Source organism: Artibeus jamaicensis, unplaced genomic scaffold, assembly GCF_021234435.1.
Source record: "Artibeus jamaicensis isolate MK-2021 breed Jamaican fruit bat unplaced genomic scaffold, CSHL_Jam_final scaffold_3307, whole genome shotgun sequence".
Taxonomy (NCBI): domain Eukaryota; kingdom Metazoa; phylum Chordata; class Mammalia; order Chiroptera; family Phyllostomidae; genus Artibeus; species Artibeus jamaicensis.
The window spans coordinates 5116813-5132757 of NW_026522040.1; the positions used below are offsets into that span (position 1 = coordinate 5116813).

A 15945-nucleotide genomic window follows, 5' to 3' on the forward strand; every position below is an offset into this window, starting at 1 on the left:
CCTTCTAATATTCTGTGCTGCACGATGGGAAGTATACATAAAGCATTTTGCTGTGTTCCAAAGTATGATGGTTACTGCAAGGAAAAGGACCTGCACAGTTGTTAGAGTTGTAAGCTAAAACAACCATTTGTCCCCTGTTACTCAACCTCTAAGATATCACTTTTTCTTGAAAGACCACCCAAGATTATTTAGGTCTGAGTATTTGCCAGATATTTACCTGTCATTTAAAGAAAAAGACTGACAGTACTTGTTGCTGAGTATAAAATTTAAGCTCTCAAGGGAAAAGTAGATGTTGGAAAGTTGGTATCTGCTGTGAGCTTAACTTTCCAATACTTAAAACTTTTCTGACAAGATTGGTGGTGATGTTAATGAGTGTGGTTTAAAACAATATTATGCAGTTAGATGTTTTAACATGTAAAAGATCTATATAACTCAGTGAATCATATTTTCTAAATGACCAACAAATGGTATTACAAAACCACACATGGATAAAAGATTAATTCAAAGTGCAAGACAGGCCAACAGATTTTAGTGTAACACTGATATGGTTCAGAGTAAATAATGCAACTACCTTTAAGAACTATCACTTGTCAAATTTTGATGAAGTACCAAAACAGAATGTCCCCTACATCTGACATCGAGGCTATTAATTTCCAAGTCCACTACTTTTTTTAGCAGTATCAGACTTGATGAGCTAAGATGTACTAGTCAGATATTTTCCTATATTGTCATCCAAAGGAAGCTGTGAGTGAAGACAGACACAGTAGTAACCAGTCATTAGGATGTTTAATATGGCTATCAGTTTATATACACAAACAATAAAAATTTCAAAAAGTTTTATAGCAACAAATACTAAATTATCGTTGTGGTATTCACTTCTTTCTATAGCAGTACCATTTAAAAAGTTTACCTACTATATTACAGTAATAACCATCAAGTAGTAGTATAATAGTGAGAATAAAATAGGACCTTAAACTCAAAGCCCCCAAAAGATAGTCTGTAAGTATAATCAGACATCTGATGTTATAGATCTGAAATCCATCCTCAAGTTCTAGGTCCAAATTCAAACAAACCAGAAGGAAAAAAATCTTCCTATTATATCTATTCAAGTCCAAGAAAAATGTTCATTTATTAAAACTCTTCAAGCAATTCTGTTTTAGTGATATTTCTCCTATATACCTAACGGTCCACTAGAAATATTTCTAAAATAAAATTAATCCTAATTTTTATCACCTTTCAAAGAACATTGTTGAGAGGGAGGTTAATAAGGAAGTCATCTCAAAAGAACATCATATATTACAGGTGAATGAAGAATATGCAGTTCCAGAAAGTAGAGGAAGTAAGGGGAGGTACTTCCTCCACCATTTTAACCCAAGAGGGTTAAATGGTGATGGAGGGAGATTTGTCTTGGTGTGGTAAACACAATACCATATATAGATCATGTATTGTAGAACTGTATACCTAAAATTGATATAATTTTATTAACCAATGTCACCTGAATAAATTCAATAAAAAAATAAATTAAGCCCTGGCAGGTATGGCTTAGTTGGCTGGAGTGTCGTCCTGTAACAGAAGGGTTGAGGGTTCAATTCTTGGTCAGGGCACATAACACAGGTTGTGGGTTAGATCCCTGGTCCGCCACATACAGCAGGCAACCTACCCATGTTTCTCTCTCAGTGACATTTCTCTTTCTTTCTCCCCTCTTCTCTCTCCAAAATCAATAAGCATATTATAAATTTTTTTTAATTATGGTGGCATTAGCAACACTAATGCATATTAGACATACTATGTATCACATGTCATAAATTTAAATGTGAATTGGAGCTCCAAGCACATATTCTGTTTCCCAAAGAACAATGTCTTTGCTCCTGCCTCAACTAAAATGGTTAGAAACCTGTAATACGTATTCTCAAGGCCAAGAGTTTATATCCTAGGGCCCCAATGCTAGTTTTCTACATGAGACAATCAGACACAGATATGATCAGAATCAGTGCCTCTCATCCTTTTTCATGCATAGAAAATGATAATATTTTTATGGCACAGAAGGGTACTAGGCCGCAGGCTCCTGCTTCCCAAGGAATGAGGGGGATCAACATCTCCACAGTGAAACACATCTGTGGCACATTCAGTGTGCTTTGGGAGTATCACTTGGAAACTCCTGTCTAGATGTCTGAAACAGCTATTAAAAGATGCTAACAATTTTAAGGTCAGGCTCTGGAAGACCATAAAAATTCAAGATTAACATTCTGCATGGGCATCTACTCTACTACAGAATTAATGGGATTAGTACATAAAGCGCTTAGCACAGTAACTGGCACATAGTGGGTGCTCAGTAAAAATTAGCTACTGTTATCTTTTAAAAGATTTTCTTTATTTTTTAGAGCGTGGGGAAGGGAGGAAGGAAAATATCAATGTGTGAGAGAAACATCAATGGGTTGCCTCTCACATGCCCCCAGCTAGGGACCTGGCCAACAACCCTGACCAGGAGTCAAACAGGCTACCTTTCTGTTTGCAGGACAATGCCCAACATTGTCGCCTGGACCACACTAGTCCAGGCACTACTACTACTACTACTATTAGTAGCTATTATTGCTATGTTAATCTTCCTTTTACTAGTACACTTTTAAAATGTTACCTTTCCACATGTTCCCACGAAGGGCCATCATCAGGGAAACTCCCCAGACTTAGTACTCATCTTAGCCTTCTAAACACTCCTGAGAATCCAGACTGCAGGCTAAATCCAGCTAAAGCTGAAGCTTCTCCCTAAAGCAACCACAACCATAACCACCTAGACCACAAAAATCCAAAAAACCCACAGATCCAAGTAATCCCATCTACCAAAAACCAGGACTCCCCCAGAATCTTTCTAAGAGTTCCCCCAAGTACCTTCTTTGCTCCCACCTCACCTTGCTAATTTCCCTGACACAGCTGTTAACTTGGCTATGAATCAGGGTATAAATCTTTCCAGTAATCTGTAACCAATACCCTCATCCTATTCCACTGTTTCCTCTCATGTGATCTATTCTACTAAGGAGGTTTTCCCTTCCAAATTTTTATCTTGTTCTCTCAAACTTGTTTCCCAGTTAATAACTCTCCTTCTTTATACTAAATTCTCCTTTAAGTTATAGGTCTTACTGAAACCAAGCTTCTTCCTAAGGTCAGCTCTCAACTTCCACACTAAGTCCTGTCAAAGACCTCACTCTAGCCAGAGCTCTTTGCCTTTTTTGTGCTATGAATTCCCTATACCTGTTTGGTGAACGCTGTGACTCAACCCTCTTCAGATTTAAAAGCATAAAGGAAAATACACAGGATTACAAAGTAAACCGACTGTACTGAAGTATAGTTATACAAACTATAAAGAAACAAAATTACAATATAGAACTACATATGCTTTTTTACTAACACATTAGATAACAAGATCTAGAGGCAGGTCTAATAATTACCCTGATTTTAAATTTACCATATTTGCCACACTATGAAGTGATGGGAAATATTTGTAACTTCTGTGACAATCACAAGTATTGTTAACACTACTATGAATTGTCTATATTCATAATTGGAAGACATGCTGAACATATTACAGGTTAGAGAACATAAAGTTGCAACATTACATCAAGTTCATGAAGACATTGATTAATTGCTCTAAATTCCTGCAAAATAAACTCAAAAAGATATGTACTTGGTATTTCTGAAATTTGAGGAAACAGAAGACAGGGTTACTATCCCAAAAGATTTCACAATCTACTTGAGGAAACAAAACTTATATATATATCACACAGTGAGACAACTCAATCTCTGTAAGTAGACTTAAGTTTGTACCCCATCTCTACATTTTACTATCTGTATGGTTTTGCTCCAGCTACTTAACCTCTAAACTTCAGTTTCCTCCTCTGTGAAATGAGTGCAATAATGCCTATCTCACACAGTGTTTGGCAAATGCTTCATAAATGATACCTAGTATTATTATTACTTTAAAACAATATACACACATATGCAATCATATACCAAATGCTGTATCTTTGATCCATCACTATTATCTTCAATCAAAAAAAGGAAAGATTTTATCTGGCAGTATAATGTTCAATCCTCATCTTAGCCTTCTAAACACTCCTGAGAATCCAGACTGCAGGCTAAATCCAGCTAAAGCTGAAGCTTCTCCCTAAAGCAACCACAACCACAACCACCTAATGACATACCACCTAATGACATACTTACTACCTATGAAAGTATTTACACACTATCAAAAACAATAAAAACATAAGCTCTAAATAATAATTGCTGACATGATTCAAATTACATTTGTGCATATTTTTTCTACAGTACCCAAAATACTACATTTAAGAAGTCATGTAAACAAGAGCTATATGAATACAAGTATAAAAATACACAAAAAAGACATGCAAAATGAAATAATTTTTTTCAGATATATGAGTTTAAATTACTTTTAAAAACTTAAATTTGACCCTGGCTGATGTGGCTCAGTGGATTGAGCACCGGCCTACAAACCAGAGGGTCACGGGTTTGATTCTCAGTCAGGGCACATGGCTGGGTTGTGAGCCAGGTCCCCAGTAGGGGGCAAGAGACAAGCAACCACACGTTGACGTTTCTCTCCCTTTCTTTCTTCCTCCCTTCTCCTCTCTAAAAATAAATAAATATTTTTAAAAAAACACAATTTGGTTTAAGCCAAGTTGAATGAATAATCTATATACCTTACCAATGAAAATGATCACATTTATTATTTTTAGTTGAATATATTGGGGCGACATTGGTTAATAAAATTATATAGGTTTCAGGTATGCAATTCTATAACACATCATCTGTACTGCATGTTTACTACCCAAAGTCAAGTCTACTTTAACCACCATTTATCCCCCTTTACCTTCTTCTACCTACCCCATCCCCCTGCCCTCTGGTAATAACCATACTATTGTCTGTGTTCACAAGGCTTTCTTTTTTTCTTTGCTTAATCCCTTCACCCTTCTCACCCAGCCCTCAACCTCTCCTCTCTGACAGTTGTCAATCTGTTCTCTGTATCCATGAGTCTGCCTCCACTTTATTAGTTTAGTTTGTTCATTAGAAAAATTATCATAATTAACTGTCAGTGCATGATCTAGAGATTATCTGCCACTGAATTAGTCTTGCTCCTTTCCGTCCTCCCCCATTACCATGAATAACTGAAGGCTAACTATATTCAGAAATTTTGTTGTTTAAGAATAAACTTTTTAAATAAAGCAAAATCTTTCAAACGCATTACCGTAGAACACAAATACGAAGTACTCAAACACATTTTTCTCTTAAGTATAAATCTAACAATTTATACCAACTAGGTAAAAACAAACGTCTGTAATAATTCACCACCAAAAGAGAGCTACACATCACTCAATTAAAGAATACACAGCACTAGCTCTGGCTGGTGTAGTTCAGCTGGCTGGAGCATCAGCTGGAAACCGAAAGGTCACAGGTTTGATTCCTGGTCAGGGCATGTGCCTAGGTTGCAGGTGTCTATGTTGCGGGTTTGGTCACTAGTGGGGATGCGTGTGAAAGGCAAGGGACTGATGTTTTCCTCCCTCTCTCTCTTCCTCCATTCTTCCTTCTAAAATCACTGAGCATATCCTCAGCTGAGGATTAAAACAAAAACATAGCAGTAAACTAAAAATACAACTAACCTAACATACAGCTTTTAGTTTCATCTTTTCCTTATATTATTATAAGAAAAATACTTATCAAGAGAATGTTGGGAAAAGGCTGGAAAGCAAAGATACTATAAACCACCATTAACATCTTTTAATAGAAAAGTGAGAAATATGAAGTTATCTAACTATTAATATCCTAAATATCAACTGAGTTAATAAGTGTCTACAATTATTTGGAAAGCTCCAATTAACATTTTGCCTGAATACCACAAAACAAACCAACCAAAGTAACATCATAACACCCTATCATTAAAAAAGGTAACAAAAAAAGGCTGGAAAAAGGTCCAAGTTCTTTTCTTTAACCAGATGAATATCTAACAGCTCCACAAGAGACCTCTGTTGTCTTATAAAATTTTAAGAAACTATGCAACTATGTGAAACAGACTTTTGCTAATACTTCTAATGAATAATACAAAAGGATTAAGAACTACTGAAGCAGTAGTAGATGGTTTCCTTCAAAAACAAAAACTAAACAAAAACTAATGATCATTGGAAACGTACAAAAAGCACCAAGGAAAATACTTAAAAAAAAAACAAACCACTTCATCTTGCATGACTAAGCAAAACAGAAGTTGAGTAAGTACTTTAAAACTATAAAATCTAAAAGTATTATATGAACATAACACATTTTCACTGCTTGTACATTTGAAATACAAGATCATAGAATTGTTAAAGCTATGCAAGAGTCTGTAAGGAATGGGTGACCTGCATGCTGAGAAAAGAATTATTCATTGGTACCAAAGAAGAAACAACCAAGAGCTGAACTTATTCAATACAACTGCATGTTCATAAATTCTCACAGAAAAATAGGACTCAGATTACTATTTAATATAATAACAGAAACTATAGTTACAAAAAGGAAACCTAACATACTAGTCAGCCCAACTCTCCTAAAAATAGTTTTCCCTTTATAAGTAATCTTTATTGAGACTTCAGATATTCTTTGTGCCTGACAGAACTATTTGACTTAATGAAATAGAACAGGCCAACTCTTGATAAAATAGCAAACAGTTACTATGAAGTATACTGCTTGTTCCAAAAGAGGAATTTTTCTACCCAATCAAAACACGGGATTCTCTCTTTTATTATTATTCTCTGAGGGATCTGATTCACTTTAATCCCAACTTTAACATATTTCCAGAGGTATGAGATACAGATGGAAATTAAAAGATTCAAGTCCTTAACTTTCCTACTTTCTAAATAATAAATCTTAAAGGAAAACAAAATTACCATACAAATACTGATTCTGAGGAGGCATTACAAATAGTTTCTCAAGCTGAAACACTTGGTAAATAAATATATGCCTTCGGTAGTATTTTTCTTTTTCTTCTTTGTTAGGTAGTATTTTTCAAACATTACCTTGCAACTTATTACTCAGGGTCATGAAATTAGTTTCAGTGTTTGAGCAACATTTCATTAAAACAATGAAACATAAAAACAGACTGGAAAATATAATATACTGCCTTAAGAAATTAATCAGTATTTGATTCCCACATGTTATAGCTTTAGAACAACTGACAAACCAATAAAATGATCAAGGCAATCGAATAACTATATCTCATAAAATCTTCTAATAAACTTTAAATTAGTGAGAAAATATTTGGAAGAAGTTCCACTGAATTATCAATTATAAATTTATAAAGCAGGAGTCAGAAAACTTTTTCTGTAAAGGTCAAAATATTTTGGGCTTTGCAGACTATGCAGTCTCTTGCAACTACTAAACTTTACTTTTGTAGTGCAAAAGCAGAACTAACATTATGAGAACAACCCGTGTGGCAGTATTCCCATAACATTTTAATGAGAAAAACAGGGGGACTGCAGGATTCAGCTGGGTTGCACTTTGCTGACTGAGGGTATAAAGAATTTATATCTATTTCAGAATACTACAATTCTTACCTATTTTAATGAATCGACAAGGAAACATCTGTTCATCAATTTTATGCTTCAAGGTGAATGTTTCTTTGTTATAATCATTCTTTAAGCCGCTGTGAAAAAAAGATAATCAAATCTGATTTCATAATTTAGTAAATGCACTAAAACCCAGATTACTCAGATTTTAAGATTAAACCAATGCTAAAAATATATGACCAAAGAAGTAGCTGAACATGACAATACAGGTCAAAACTTGTACACTCACATCAACTGCATTACTGTCTTCCAATTAAAAAAATGGAAATGTGTGATGACTTAATATTCTTAATGTATAACTGAATATAAAATATTCAAGCAGTAAGAACATTTTTTTAAAAATTCACATTCCTATCTTACAACTTAAGACCAAATATTAGAGTGTTAAAGAATTAAGTTATTTAATTCTGACCGAATTACCAATGTTCCTTTTATACAGCTCAACAAATTTTCAAAGATGACCTTACTCTATTGGTTTAACAGCCTATACTTTACCCTAAATAAAAATAAACTCACATCATCTCTCCACTTAACTAAAGTTGACACAGGTATTTACGGGAGTCGCTTATCTTCAGGTTGCCTAAGGTGCTGAAATACTTTCATGACTTAAATCAAATACAGTATAAATATAGTATTTACCTATATAGAGTATTCTGCTAAAGGGACATGCCATGTCACAAACGTAAATTTAAAACCTCATAGCATTATTTGTCCATTCCACTGGCTATTTGATTTTTCATTAACTAGTAGGTAAATTAACCCTTCCATTCCTGGTGACCTATGTTGTTAACATTCAATTTTAATGAGCTCTTTCCAAGTGGTAGGCACTATGCTAGGTGTATTAACATACTTTTTCTCTTTTTAGTCTCCAATTTATAGTAAACTCCCAGAATATTATTACTCTGGGTTACAGCAACCAATCTTAATGTTTTAGAATGTTTATTTTTATAGCAAATATTTTATTAAAAGCTGAAAGTATTTCTGAAGTCATTAAAGTCCAAAAATAAGACTAAAAGATCACAAGTAAAAATAAAACAAAACATTTTATTCTTTTTTGTTTGGTAACAATATTAACTAGTATGTAGTGGTTTAAAAAAAAACCTAACTCAAGCCACAACATTAAAATAAGTCACTAGAAATAGAACAGTGGAAATACTCTTTTCTCCTTGGGGTAAAAAAATCAAACCATGAAGATTTAGCTACAAAAGGACTAAACTAAGACTGCAGCTTGTTTAGAAGACAACTGTTTCCACCCTGTAATTATATCTCACCTGGATAATAGCTCTGTCATGTTTTCTTCATTCATTCCGCCAAAGACTTTAAATTTCTTCAAATTACAGACGTGAGTTTTCTCATACTTTCCAAATGTTATATTCTGGACTATAGCAGGCCTTTCAAGCTTCAGAACCAAGTACTAAAAAAAGGAATGAACAAATTATACTCTCCTTTATTTAAAGCAAAGAGATAAGTTTAGCCCTGGTGGTATGGCTCAGTGGATTCAATGCTGGCCTGAGAAGCAAAGGGTCACTGGTTCAATTCCCAGTCAGGGCACATGCCTGGATTGTGGGCCAGGTCCCAGTAGGGGGCGTGCAAGAAGCAACCACACGTTGATGTTTCTCTATCTCTTTCTCCCTCCCTTTTTCTAAAAATAAATAAGTAAAATCTACAAAAATAAAGCAAAGAAACAAGTTTAGAAGTTAAAATTTTAGACAACAAAAGTACATATAAGGTCTAATCGGTTCATCCTGCTCTAGAAGATTTTTTTTTATTCTAAAGAATAGTATGCAACAGATTTATACAGACTACCACAACACTACCAGTATTTCCCAGGAAATACATGATCATGAACACTACAGGTGAAGGAGGAAAAAAGGACTGGTGAGATAACTTATAATCAAGGAATGGCATTCAATAAAAGATAACAGACAACAAATAACCAAATAAAATAAGATTAGAATGCAAAAGTAACAATTACATTCTCATCAACTATAATAGCAAATTCAATGTTCAAAATCAGTGATAAAATTTTACCTCTAGAAACCAACAAGAGATTTATGAATTACCCATGCCAATTTTATAAATTAAAACACCCAGGCCTACTATAAATATGTCTAATATAGCTCATGTTTTCCTAATAAATACAGGATCAAAATGGGATCATTTTACCAGTTAATTAGGACACACATTTTACATTATGCAGAATGTTTTCAATTATAAAAAAATAAGAAGGAAACTACCACTGACTGAATACTTGGGGGAAAAGCTAGTAAGGAAAATGATTCACAGATGCTTGCTGTAGTGGCTTCATGCTCCATACTAATGTGTAATACAGGTGATAAAGGTATCAGGAAGACATCGGTGGTCCTACTTCATCCCACACAGAAAAATTAACTCAAAATGAATCAACTTAATCCAAAATTAATCCTTAAGATCAAAAACCTAAATGTAAGAATGATAACCATAAAACTCTTAGATGAAAATATGAGTAAACCTTCATGACTTTAAATTTTACAATGAATTCTTAGATACAACACCAAAAGTACAAGCAACAAAATAAAAAATTAACTGGACTTCATAAAAAGTAGTTTTGAATATTAAAGGACACTACTAAGAAAGGGAAAAGACAACATACAGAATAGAAAAAAATATTTGCAAATAATATATCTGTTAAAGGTTTAATATCTAGATAGACTATATAAAGAATTCTTATAGCTGAACAACAAAAAGACAAACGACCAAATTTAAAAATGGGCAAAGGACTACAATAGCTGTTTTCACCAAAGATAAACAAATGCCAAATGGGCACATGAAAAAATGTTCATCACTACTTATCAGGGAAATATAAATCAAAACCATAATGCAACAAAACTTCACACCCAATATAATGGCTATAATAATATAAAAACACAAAATACTAAGCATTGGTGAAGATGCAAAGAAACTGGAATTCATACATTGCTGATGGCAATGTAAAATGATGCCAGCAATGTACAACATAGTTTGGCAGTTCCTCAAAAAGTTAAATATAAAATTACTACATGGCCAACGAGTTCTACACCTAGGTAATATAAAAAGTGAAGAGTATTTAAACACACACTTGTACATGAATGCTCAGAGCAACACTATTCACAATAGCCAAAAGGTGCAAACAACCCAAATGCCCATCAACTGATGAGGTGAACAAAAAAGTAGTATTTCTATTTAGCCATGAAAAGAAAGAGTACTGATAAGTGCTACAATGTGGTTATGCTTCAAAAACATGCTAAGTGAAACAAGTCAGACACAAAGGTCATATACTGTGTGATTCATTTACATAAAATATTTAGAACAGGCCCTGGCTGGTGTGACTCAGTGGATTGAGTGCCAGCCTGTGAATCAAAGGGTCTTCAGTTTGAATTCCAGTTAAGGCACATGCCTGGGTTACAGGCCAGGTCCCCAGTAGAGGGTATGTAAGAAGCAACCACACATTTTGATGTTTCTCTCCCTTTCTTCCCCCTTCCCCTCTCTAAAAATATAAATAAATAAAATATTTTAAAAATATATTCAGAACAGGTAAGTCTACTAAGAGAGAAAGCAAGCTGGGTTATGAGGAAAAGGAGAGCGCTTAACTAATACCAGGTTTCCTTATGGGGTGATGAAAATATTTTGGAATTAGGAAGAAGTGATAGTTGCACAACAATGCGAATATACTAAATGCCATTGAATTGTACACTTAAAAGTGATTAATTTTATGTCATGTGAACTTCACCTCGATAAAATAAAAGAATGAAGCTGATGGTGACATGAAAGATGATGATTATATGATCACAGTTAATATGAGCAGTAATTCTCGTCTGTCATATCACTCAGATTTTTAAATGTGTTATCCCATTTTAGTAGGAGGAACAGGAGTCGTATACTAACAACAATAATTATCCTCTTCATCCTCACTTCACAGATGAAAAAATTCTGGCTTGGAAAGACTAAGTAAGTAGTTGATTATAGTTAAACAGCTAATAAATGACAGACCTGAGATTACAAATCAGTCAATCTAACTCTGGTTTACCCTGTTAGGTGGCTGATGCAACCTTCTCAACCCAATTCTTACTAGCTACCTTCCAGCCAAGGGTAAATACATGACAAAATTCTGGTCACTGAGATGTTAAGCAAAAGTTTTCTGTAGGCTGTTTTGCTTTCTGAAACAAATGCTACCTCTGTGTCATTTGAAATTACAGGTACAATAACCACTATGCAACAATAAAGAGAAAGATCAAGAGACTCTCAGAGATAGTCATCTGTGAACCACTCAACTTTTACCACCAGCTGCCTAAAATCTAGTTCTTTTCTGTGTGTATGAGTGGGAAAGGGTAGGGTAGCTATTTGTTTAACCCCCTGAAATAGGACCTTCAGTTATTCAAAGCTAAAAGCATCCCTGATTCAATGACTTCAAAGACAAAGCTTTAACTACTATACAATAAAAACTGTTTAGGTTTACATGCTGTTTACACTTCAAGTAGCTCTTAAAATTTTTTATTATTAATCTATAGTTTGCATATAATATTTTATTAGTTTCAGGTGCACAACAAAAGGATTCAACATTTATATATTTAACAATATAAAAACCTCACCAAGTCTAGTAATTCTGTGTCACTGTGCAAAGTTATCAACCTATTACTGACTATATTCCTCTTCGCTTTTTTGCTAATCTCTCCAATCTTCTCCCTTCTAACAACTATGAGTTTGTTCTCTGTTTTGATGAGTTTATTTTGGTTTGGTTTGCTCTGTTCATTTGTTTTGATCTTTTTTTTCTTTTTTAATTGAATTTATTAGGGGGCCTTGGTTTGCAAAGGCATACAGGTTTCAAGTACACAACTTAATAAAACATCATCTGCACACTGCACTGTGCACCCATCGCCCCAAGCAAAGTCTCTTTCCCCCCTCATTTCCCCCCACTTTGCCCACTTCCACCTAGACCCCAACCCCTTTCACTCTGCGAAATAGTGTGGTGATAACCACACTATTGTCTGAGTTTATGTATTATAGATATGTTTTTTGGCTAATCCCTTCACCTTCTTTCTTTCATTCAGTTCCCCTACCACCCTCCCTTCTGACAGCTGTCAAGTCTGTTCCATGTACACATGCCTCTATTTTCTATTTTGCTTGTCAGTTTATTTTGTTCATTAGATTCCACATATAAGTGAGATAATAGGTTTTTGTCTTTTCTCTGACCGGCTTATTTCACTTAGCATAATTCTCTTCAAGTCCACCCACGCTGTCGTAAAAGGTAACATTTCCTTCTTTTTACACAAAGGCCAGTAGTTTTCCTTTGCGTAAATGTAGCATAGCTGTCTTAACCACTCATCTACTAATGGGTGCTTGGGCTGTTTCCAGATTTTGGCTATTGCAAATGACACTGCAATGAACATAGGGGTGCATATGTTCTTTTAAATTGGTGTTTCCGGTTTCTTTGGATATATTCCCAGAAGTGGAATTGCTAGGTCAAAAGGCAGTTACATTTTTAATTTTTTGAGAAAACTCTATAGTGTGTTTCCAGAGTGGCCACATCAGTCTGCATTCCCACCAACAGTGCACAAGGGTTTTCTTATCCGCACATCTTTGCCAGCACTTATTGATGATAGACATTCTGGCAGGTAAAAAGTGGTATCTCATTGTGGTTTTAATTTGGAGCTCTCTGACGATTAGTGACACAGAGCATTTTGTCTACTGGCCCCAAATGTATGTCTTCTTTGGAGGAGTGCCTATTGAGGTCCTTTGCCCATTTTTTTTAAAGATTTTTTTTACTTATAGACATAGAGAGAGGGAGAGAACTTTCAAGGCCAAAAGAAATACTAACAGTTCAATATAGTTAAGTAATTAGATTCAAACAACTTATGCATTTATGTCCTGATAAAATGTTTTAGTTTTGTCATTTGAAAAAAATAATACACATACATTAAAAGAAAAATATTTTTATTTCTACCTACTCCACTCACACCCCAACGTGAGCTATAGAGAGAGGTATTTAGGGTTTATTCACTCTGTGGTGACGTTGTTCTCATATCGTGCTATATATTCTAGCCCTCTCCTTGTTCTACGGAAAAAAAGGAGTAGCTAAGAGGGATTGAGTTTCATTTCCACAACTGTCTAGATAACTCATACTATTAGCTTTCTTATCTGCTTAAGCTGCATATATTAAACATAATTAAAATTTCTTACTGACAAAAGTAAAGCACTATGAGAATTGAACAGTTCATTCTAATAACATAATACATACTTTAGATCACTGCAGAAAGTTTACTAGATAACACTATCCTGGAGGCTAATAAAATATAGAATATTACTTATCCTTATACTAACAACCCCCTAAATGCTACATTTTTGTGCTTTTATTTTTCACTTAGGTTTTTGTCTTCTACCTCATGACATTTGGTTAGTTGTCAGCTTGCTGTTAATGTGCCTATCTTTTACAGCTATGCCCACATGCACAAAGTTGCTTCCAGTTGTTGACACCTAAATCATTAATTAAACATATAGAATAACACTGTATCCAATGTATTAATAGACTGTAGAAAAGGCCTTCAAGACCTAAAATTTCATCATGATAAATCTGATTTTTCAGAGTCTTCTTTTCTCTAATTCTCAAACCTGTTCAAGTTATGCAAGATTGTTAGTTACAGTACAGTCACTCTTTATTTATGGATTCTGTATTTGTGAATTGGCCTACACACTAAAATTTATTTTTTATCACCAAAATCCATATACACAGCACTTTCACAGTTATTCCCAGACACACACAGAACAGCAAAAAATTTGAGTCTCCTAATGCATATCTCCCAATTGAGGTCAAACAAGGGATGTTACACCTTGTTTTAGCTCTCATAATATTAAATAAGTCCTTTTTTTCCATTTATTTAGTGGCATATATTTTATATTTTGTACTTTCTGTTAGTGATTTCGCTGTCTAAATTAGTCCCTGAGTATACTGCTGAAGTGCTGTCTACTGTTTCTAAATATATGAAGACTGTGATGAGCCTTACAGAGAAAATGTTAGATAAGCTTTGTTCAGGCATGAGTAATTAAGTGCTGTTGGCTATGACTTCAATGCTAATGAACAAATACATAATATACATAAAGTGCCTTAAACAGGAATATACATAAAGTTATATATTGATTGGCTGATGAAAATGCTATGACCAGAGGCTCACAGGAGCATAACTCTTGTGAGTTACAGTGAAACATCCAAGAGGCTGGTAAAATCTAAAAATCGGCCGTAGAAAAATGGGGAGAATACAATGCACAGGAACTTTCGTACACTTCCAGTGAGTTAAATTATATAGCCATTTTGTAAAACCAGTTTTGCATTGCCTGAAAAAAGTCGAATGTACGCACACCCTATGATCCAGAAATTCTACTCCAAGGTATACAACCTGAAGAAACTCTTCTACATGTGCACCAGGAAACAACATACAAGAATGTTCATAAAACCCTGTTTATAATAGCAAAAAACTGTTGTTAAAAAACAATCAAAAGCCTATCAAGTACAAAATGAATAAATGCATTTTGGCATACTCATACTGGAATACTAACAGGGGTAAAAACTGACAAGCTCCAATCATACTCAAAAACATTAATAAATATAATGAAAGTAAAAAAAGCAAGTCACAAAAGATTAATGGGTGATTTATTTTATTTTTATGTAAAGTAAAAGCCATACAAAGCTCAAATCATAGGATATCTATAAACATATATATATACACACACACACACATATATATATAACTAACAAAATGCTTAACAAAATATGAGAATAATTACTAAAATGGGGTTAGAGGACAGATATTAGACAGGGATCACAGGAGGCTTCAAAAAGTTGTAGTCGAATTCCATTTCTAAAGTTGGTTGATGAGTAAATAGGTATTTGTTCTATCATTCTTTACATTGTATATATAAGCTGTACATGTTCTTTGGACATATATTTTACAATGAAACACAAACATTTGGTGATAAAGGTATGCAAAAAATAAAATTTAGCTCATGGTCCTGATGTCATCTAAATATACTGCGCTCATAAAATAAAAAACTATATTAAGTTCATTTTTCTTAAAAGGTAGTCACTGAGTCAAAGTTAAACTTACTAACATTTCCTTAAGCATATATTGAATGAACAAATGACCTGAGTTTCAGAGAAGTCACAACCTCTGCTCAGATCAGTGCTCCAACCAGTTACTGTTCGGAACAGTAAGAGCCTCTTAACCATTTAAAAAAATATTTTCAACTTTTTAAAATTTTATCGATTATGCCATTACATTTGTTCTATTCCCCCCTCCGTTCCCCTCCACCCTGCACACCCCTCCCCCACCATTCC

The 15945-nt window shown here is 34.3% G+C and overlaps 1 protein-coding gene across 5 annotated transcripts in view; it reads right to left on the bottom strand.

The window, feature by feature from the left end:
* Positions 1-15945, bottom strand: part of MKLN1 (muskelin 1) — a 332925-nt gene that overhangs the window by 105996 nt on the left and 210984 nt on the right. For all 5 annotated transcript variants that reach the window (XM_037165834.2, XM_053657127.1, XM_037165833.2 and 2 more), the window contains 2 exons: positions 8873-9015; positions 7590-7678 (listed from right to left, as the gene is read on the bottom strand). In XM_037165834.2, coding sequence (XP_037021729.2) covers positions 7590-7678; positions 8873-9015 — 232 coding nt within the window. The remainder of the gene's footprint in view (positions 1-7589; positions 7679-8872; positions 9016-15945) is intronic.